Genomic DNA, 7,762 nt, shown 5'->3' on the forward strand with positions numbered 1-7,762 from the left:
GCCAGGGTCAGGAGGGTTTCTGCCCAGCCAGTACACAACCTGTCTGGTGAGAGATTTTCTGAGTGCATTTTTTGGACTTTTAAGTAGTAGGGGCCTTACTGGAGCCTGTCCACCACCTGGGCTCAGGGATTGGGGAACCTTAGGCCTGGGACTGTGCAGCTTAGGGAAGACCTGCCCCCCTTTATCCTCAGGGAGGTCGGGGTGTGAGTGACCTGCTGTAAGGAGAGCCCAGTGTTATCTTCAGTTTTTAAGAAGATTACGTTTACCATCCAGGGGGGAGTTTTGACTGCTCTTCCTTCTTGACTGGAGCCCAGAAAGTCCTGCTCCAGGGGATCCCTCCCATCAGGGATTCAAATAAAAGAACAAGCATTGCATAAGAACAAAGAAGGTTTGAATCATCTAACAGTGAGTAAAAGCAAAGCCTATCATTCAAAAGGACATCCATCCAGTGATTCTTCAGACCCTAGGGAGAGAGAATGATTTATCTCTCTGTGCAGAGACAGTGACTTTATATCCTTGCCATTTGGAGAAGGTGGTTCTGCCCATACAAAGGATGCCCTGACCACCTGGGGACCCTATTTTTCCATGCCCTGGAGGGAAGGATTTTCCCCAGTCTGGCACTAGACATTCCTGCACAGATTGAGGGAGAAATGGAAACTATACTGTGCTGCTGTGGATCAAGAGTTGTGCCATTGCCCTAACTGTCAAGAGTAAAGAATTATTTTTGGACACTAAGGCAGTGACTCCAGTCTTTATTTGGCACCCCAGCAAACACTTACCTTAATTACTGCCTCACCAAAGGAAGTAAGGGAGAATTACGGTAGTCACCCCTCACTACATTTTATCCCCAAGCCTATTGAACCTACACCCTGGGAAGGAAGGAAAGTAGTATAACTAGCCTGCATTCCTTCCCCAAAGAGTACAAATAAGTTTATGGTCTCACCCATGCTAGGATTGCACACCAGGTTGGGGTTACAATGTGTTAAGGAAATAGCTGTTTAATCTCTTATTTGTTTATATTTACTGTGGTATTAAGAGATTTTGGCTCATTTTATTTATTTATTTATTTTATTTATTTATTTATTTATTTGGAGATTTTTATATACCGCGGTACGTATAGGTCTACATCACCTCGGTTTACAGTAAACAATAACTTAGCCAAAGGCTAAGTTATTGTTCAGTTCATAATAAAATGTACATTTATTTCTTAATTTCAAAAGCACAAATAAAAAAAAAGCAAAATATATTAGCGCTAGATGCATAAGCGAGATAAAAATATGAAGAACAAATCAATCAGACCAAAGAACACGTAAAGAACCCTAGGAATAAGATCAAGGGATGCCACAAGTGAGCCAATAAACAATGCAGCTGCTGTTTTAATAACGCTAGGAAGTACTGTGCGTTTAAATAAATAACGCACGCCGCTTCCGGGAAATGGGAACCCCGCCCCTTATTAAAATAGGAATCTGTCCAATGCCGAACCGGGCTCGTGCCCTATCAACGGGAGTTTAATACGTCATGTACACGATTTCCACCTTAGCTAAATCTCGCGAGAGCTTAAGCGGCGCTCCGCTTCAATCACGGAGGTGGAGGAGGAGAGGGCGGAAATAGAGCTGTAGTCATAGCTGCTTCCCGCGCGGCAGCGAAAGAAGACTGGAAGCAGCTCTCGCAAGAGCCACAGCAAGGACGAGGTGGATTTAAAAGTCCCCGGGGCCGGCTAGGAAACGGGCGGCGGAGCGGCTGGGCAGGAGGAGCGTGGAGCGAGGATGGTAAAGGAGGCTTTGAATTCGAGGAGCGCGCGCGCCGGTTGTCGTGATCCGCGCCGACGGGCGTTGCGCAGGCGCAGTGCGGAGCTGGTGGTTGGGCCGCGCGTGGGCTGTGGGAGGGAGATGAGCTTTCGGTCGTAGGATGGGGTATTCCGGTGGCTGCTGGCCTCGAGGAAGATACGTGGGAGAGGGTCATCCCTTCAAGTTCTGAACGGAGAGAGCCCTTAAGCTTTGGGGCCCTAGTAGGGGACGGTGTGTTAGGAGCCCTCCCACCTCGGTTTTATTTTGTCTAATATTTATTTATTGACGCTTGATGTGCCTTTTTTTTTTTTTTGCACGAGTGGCCTCAAGGTGTTTTTAACTCAAGAGTTCCAGTGCATTGTTTAAGTTCATTTGCAATCACTTGAATCAAGCAGTGTATATAACTATAGCTTATACTTGACAGTTCAGTTAGACTGTCTGCTGGGGGACTGTAAGGGAAGGTGTGGCCCAAGAGCCATGCCTGAGCATTTTTTCCTAAAAGTGAAATACCACGGACTTCATACCCCATGGTTAGAAACCAGTGTGGTGGGGCAGATCATTGGCTCCTGGGAGCACGTGCACAACCACTGCTTATGTTTCCCTTATCCTTTTGTTGGGAGACTTGGGAAAACTTGAATCATGGTCTTTGGTATGCATGTTAGTTGATACCTTGCTAGGTTTACTAAGGGTGTGAGAGGAACGTTATACTGCCAGTGGACGTAGTGTTTGATGGAATGGGTCATAGTGTGACAACGTCCCTACCCCAATGAGATTATAGCCTAAATGATGTGCATGAAGTCAAACTAGTGAGTGAGCTGGATTGAGATGATGGGAACAGTATCTTCTAGTAAAGGTAGTTCTTTGAATTGCAAAATATAGAAGCAACTGCCAACTCTCTGCTCAAATCATGAAAATGAGTGACAAATGTAGAATAACTTTTAAAAACCTAATTACCTAATTTTTCAGATAGCCATCAAAGGAACTTTAATATAATATGATAAATTGGTATCCTATAAAAATGCTGAATGTGCTTGTTTAAAGCATGATGGCACAGGGTATAATCTTTACCAATTTTGATTGTTGATTTTTCATTATTTACCAATTCTGATTGCAAAGTCCATTTGCTTCAAATATACAAAAACAATTTCTCAGATGTTGTATAAACAAGTCAATGTCACTCAGTACACCAACCAGATGATATAGAATGGGTGTCCCGTATTGTTGTGGATGTAACATTGCTGTTTTTATTGTACTGTTTTAATGTTTATTTAAAAAGTTTTCTATACCATCATTCAGTAACTAACCATCACAATGGTTTACATAAAGGCACATATAGTAATAGAAATTAGTTAGGATAGCTAAAACATTATGAACATACCATTATACTTGGTAACAGGATTCTCTCAATGTAAAACTGTTTAAGTATTGATTTTGTTAGGTTGAAGTTACTATTGCAGTTCATATATAAATAAAATAATCTTAAGTGTATTTAAAGGTTGGGAAAGAAAAGGAAATTAAAAACTTCATATTCGGTGCCTGGTTATTATCTTATTTGCTCGCTTCATTCTCTTTGTAAAAAGCCTGTTTAAAGAGCCAGGTTTTAAGGCTTACTCTGAAAAGTTTGAAGTTTTTCTGCAGTCTTATCTCCAGAGTAATATCTCCAATGTAATATAAAACTTTTGTTATACTGTTATCTACTTACAATAGCTGGAGCTTATGACAGGCAGAATATAAGAAATTGTAAATGCAAAGAAATACCGTGTTGGCACAATGATGCTTGCTTCATTCAAGCAACAGCTGTCAGTAAATGGTCTGAAACAGCTCTCTCTGGACCATTGTTTCCTAACTCTTTCCTGGAGCCATACCTAACAATTTGGGTTTTCCGGGTGGCCATGATGAATATGCATACATTGTTGACCCAGGATATGCAAACCTCTCATACATATTCATTGTGGTAGTTCTGAAAACCTGATTGGTGAGGGCTGGGAATCACTGCACTGGACCAACTCTTTCATAAAGACCTTAGACCAGCAAATAGGTATAGATCCTCCCATAGAATGCACATGTCTCTGGATTGTCCATTACGGCACCCTGTAAAAATGTTCTAGTTTTAATTAGGTCCTTTGTGGTAACTCTTGGAAGTGATCATGTAGGAATCTTGTCATACATGATTTGAGACACCCTAGCATCTGACTAACTTGTATATTTTCACAGCTGATATAGGAATGTAGAATGATTGCATGTAAGGCCCAGCTCGTCTGCCTGATTTCATTCCTGGTGTAATGTCAAAGACCCAGGTCTGGTAGTGAAACTTTTTTTTTTTTTATAAATTAACATGCAATAAACAAGACTCCCACTGCTATATTTTGGGGAGGGACAGAACAACCAAATAATTGAGCTAAGGCTAGAGGTCTGCTCCTGTCAAGCCAAATGGAAGCTTCCTACAGGAATGAGTGACGAAAGGGACTCTTGAAGGAAGCCTGGCATTACATTTTGGCTCTTTGTTCTGTCTCCTCCATCTGCAGCTGTTCTACTCTTTCTTCAAATCGTTGGTGGGGAAAGATGTGGTGGTGGAGCTGAAGAATGACTTGAGGTGCGTGCTTAGAATCTGCTTTAGCACAAACTGTACATCTCAGTTTAAAGTTGATTGCAGAATCCTGCCTTGCAGCACCCCCTCCTATTCTAGAGTTAAGACATCCCTTGCCCCCCCTCCCCCACACACACACACACACACACACACCTCTGCCAGTGTACCTACCTCCTATCCATCAGTACTCGCTGCTGTCTCAGTCCTGAGACAACCCTCCCACGCTTCTGCATTTCAAACTTGTACTGCAAAATGTTAAATCATATATACATTAAAAAAGAGATCTGCAGCATCACCTGTTTGAGCACTTGGATTAAGTCACAGCCATGTGTGCTCTCCTTTGTTCTTGTTGTTGAAGTTATATTGCTTTTTTCTATTTGTCTCTTACAGTATTTGTGGCACTCTGCATTCAGTTGACCAGGTAAGGCAGTGCATGACTATTCCTCCCCTTCTTACTGTGGTCAGCCCAAATATGAAGTGCGATTCCGGCTGTGGTCCCACTTAAGGGCCATCAGAAATAGCTGAGTCGCCCTAGACATTGGCGATAATTGGTTGTAAGTCTTCCCTGCATTCACCACCTGACAATGGTACACAGGCTGGGTGCAGCTTTATAGGGTAGGGCAAGGAGTCCAGTATCAGTCTCCTAATTCTTGCTGGAAACACTTTTTTTTCCATACTGTATGTGATCACAAACCATTGTGGCTCTCCCTCTCAGCAATGTATTGGCATTTGCCAGCACAGTTTCTTGGTTTCTTTTAAATTACTTTTTTTTTTTTAAATTCAAAGAATAGACATTTTCATCCTATTAGCAAAATAATAAAAACAAAAACGCATGTTTCAGCAGCAGGATGGTGCGGTGACGTTTAAACAATACATCCACCTGCAGTTTCTATAAATTTAACCGGAAGCAGAAGGAAAAAAAATAATCCAATGACCATGTAACTGCATTCCCACAAGAACTCCGAACGTAGATTCCCGTTTACTAGTCCAGTGTGCTGACAAGGTAGTTGCCTAATGATGGGATTAACTAGCGCCAGACTGAAGCTTGTTGCACTAATACATTCATTTTCTTTTTTTCACTGGCAGTACTTGAATATCAAACTGACGGATATCAGTGTAACAGATCCCGAGAAGTATCCACACATGGTAAATCCTGATTGAGTTCTAATGCCAGGCTATGCTTGTTTGTGACTCCTCCTCTTCTTTCTTTTTTTTTTTGTCCCTTTATTTTTAATCCTGGCATGGTCACCTTGTGTGACCTTGGACTGAATCACATTACCTCCTTGTACCTCTGTTCTAATCCAGGCTCTTAGTGACTCTCTGTGATCAGGGTGTGCCCCCTTTTTCCCCCGTATCTCTTTACTAGGCTGTAGTTGGGAGAAGGGGAAAGAAACACTTACTTTCACCCATTTGTCATGCAGCCTGGATGTCAAATAGTCTCCTGGGTCCTGTACCCTAGAGATAGTTGCATATCTGAGTTGTAAGGCACATTGGGCTTCTGTCTGAATTATGCTATGTAAATCCTAAATTTAACCTGGAGTCTCTGATCGTCTCTCGATTGTCCTCACTCCTATTTTTTTCCTTGCCTCTTGTCCCATTTTCTTTAGCTGTCGGTGAAGAATTGCTTCATCAGAGGCTCAGTGGTACGTTATGTGCAGCTGCCGGCGGACGAGGTAGACACCCAGCTCCTGCAGGATGCAGCACGCAAAGAAGCTATGCAGCAGAAGCAGTGATGTGTCTCCAACATAGACTTCCCAGAAAGAGGACAGAATCAGACTGGAGGGGGAGAGGAAGCGAGTAGGGGCACTGGTGATCTGGTCTTAGTTTTATCCCCCGCCTGGTGCACACTTGTAGTTTAATTTTCCTTAGAACTATCATTCCCAGCATGTAGTAGGACAGTGAGTCTTGATTAGTCGTTGATTTTTAAGGAAGTAACAACAAATATAAACCAGATTATTTATTAGAATAGCATGTTTAATTACCCTGATAACAAAAGTGTGGTTGGGGGAATAAAAATTGCACCAGTAAAGTGGGAGGCAAACCCAAGACCAAATCTGTTCTGTTCTCCTGAACCAATGGTACAAGTGCAGAGAAACGTAGCACAGTGGATGAAGTAGTCTGTACAGGGTGCCCTCTTGGGATGGACAAATACTTCAAGTATTTGATATCTGTGAAGCCATTCTGTCTGTGACTGTATGCAAGCTGTAGTAGTCCCTAAAACAGACACTCTTGCTTACAACTGGGTAAAGAAACAAAAAAAAAAAAAGTTAAAGAAATGCCAAGGGTACAGCTGGCATAGTAGCAATAAGTGGGACTGAGAGCTAGATTCTCACAAGGAGACTTTCAAATTCCCATTTTAAGAGCCCTGCTTGATTTCCTTTGGCCTTGATCTGGAAAAAAAGTGCTAGCTATGTTTTGAAATGACTTAACGTTCATATTTATTTTGAGATGCACGCCTGTGGTCCCTTACTGTGCTTCCTTGATACATTATTGAGACTTGTAATAGGCAGCCTTAAAACAATTAGATAAAGCATTGCTCCAAGGCATGTGGAGGACCTGTCTGTAAAATGTGGGGCTTATGCCTGCAGGAACCCCAAACAGGCCTGTATGCAAGACAGGTCATGTCCATTCTGTTGGACAATTTTCATTTTTTCAGAATTTTTTTTGTGTAAAAAGCAGGCCCTGTGCTGTTCTTGACAGTACATCTGCTGTTCTTGAGGCTCATATTTTGGATATGAGGCTTTTTCTAGTACAGGTGGTTAGCCTTGTTCTGGTAAATATATTGTGGAAGTTGCTACAAGATTCTAACTCAGTGTTTCCCCGCCCTCTCCTGGAGGCACACCTAACCCGTCAGGTTTTCAGGATACCTGCAGCGGGTATGCATGAGAGAGCGTTGCATACACTGGATCTCCATTGCATGCAGATCTCTCGCATGCATATTCATTGTGGCAATCCTGGGAACCTGACAGGATCGGGCTGGGGAGCACTGTTGTAGATCGTAAGCCTTTTGAGTTGAGCTGCTGCCCAGGCCTCTGCTCTGAAGGGTAAGGCTGCCGGAATTGGGCATCTTATTTCTTTGGCAGGTGGGAGATGTCTGCCTACCACAGGAGAGATGAAATGCCCAACTCTGGAGCCAGCGGACAAATGCTAGGATTAAGTCTGGGTTTAGTATAAAGAAGCATTGTTTTGTATTCTGCCCCAAGTAAGATGCAGGTACCAAGAAGCATCACCTTTTTGGTTTTATAGGATGATTTATTCTGGAGGCTCCAGATAAAAAGTCAGACTTATTTTATTTTTATTTTTTTCCTCCTTTGGAGATAGGGCACCTCCCTAACATTTTATTTGTATTACTGTATACATTTGGAAATAAATGGAAGCGTTTGCTGAT

At 42.5% G+C, this 7,762-nt stretch overlaps 1 protein-coding gene across 1 annotated transcript; it reads left to right on the forward strand.

Annotated features, from left to right (window-relative positions):
- Positions 1-1,539: 1,539 nt before the first annotated feature.
- Positions 1,540-7,762, forward strand: LSM2 (LSM2 homolog, U6 small nuclear RNA and mRNA degradation associated). Its single transcript, XM_029585078.1, has 5 exons — positions 1,540-1,769; positions 4,313-4,380; positions 4,765-4,795; positions 5,461-5,520; positions 5,982-7,762. Exons 1-5 carry the CDS (start codon positions 1,767-1,769, stop codon positions 6,105-6,107), a joined length of 288 nt encoding a protein of 95 aa, XP_029440938.1. The 5' UTR covers positions 1,540-1,766; the 3' UTR covers positions 6,108-7,762.

The sequence above is a fragment of the Rhinatrema bivittatum genome, chromosome 19, assembly GCF_901001135.1.
Source record: "Rhinatrema bivittatum chromosome 19, aRhiBiv1.1, whole genome shotgun sequence".
Taxonomy (NCBI): Eukaryota; Metazoa; Chordata; class Amphibia; order Gymnophiona; family Rhinatrematidae; genus Rhinatrema; species Rhinatrema bivittatum.

Excerpts from the sequence above, each read along its gene's own strand:
- LSM2 (XM_029585078.1), top strand. Across the intron at positions 4,381-4,764 it reads GAGCTGAAGAATGACTTGAG|TATTTGTGGCACTCTGCATT; the intron begins GTGCGTGCTTAG and ends TGTCTCTTACAG. Across the intron at positions 5,521-5,981 it reads CCGAGAAGTATCCACACATG|CTGTCGGTGAAGAATTGCTT; the intron begins GTAAATCCTGAT and ends CATTTTCTTTAG.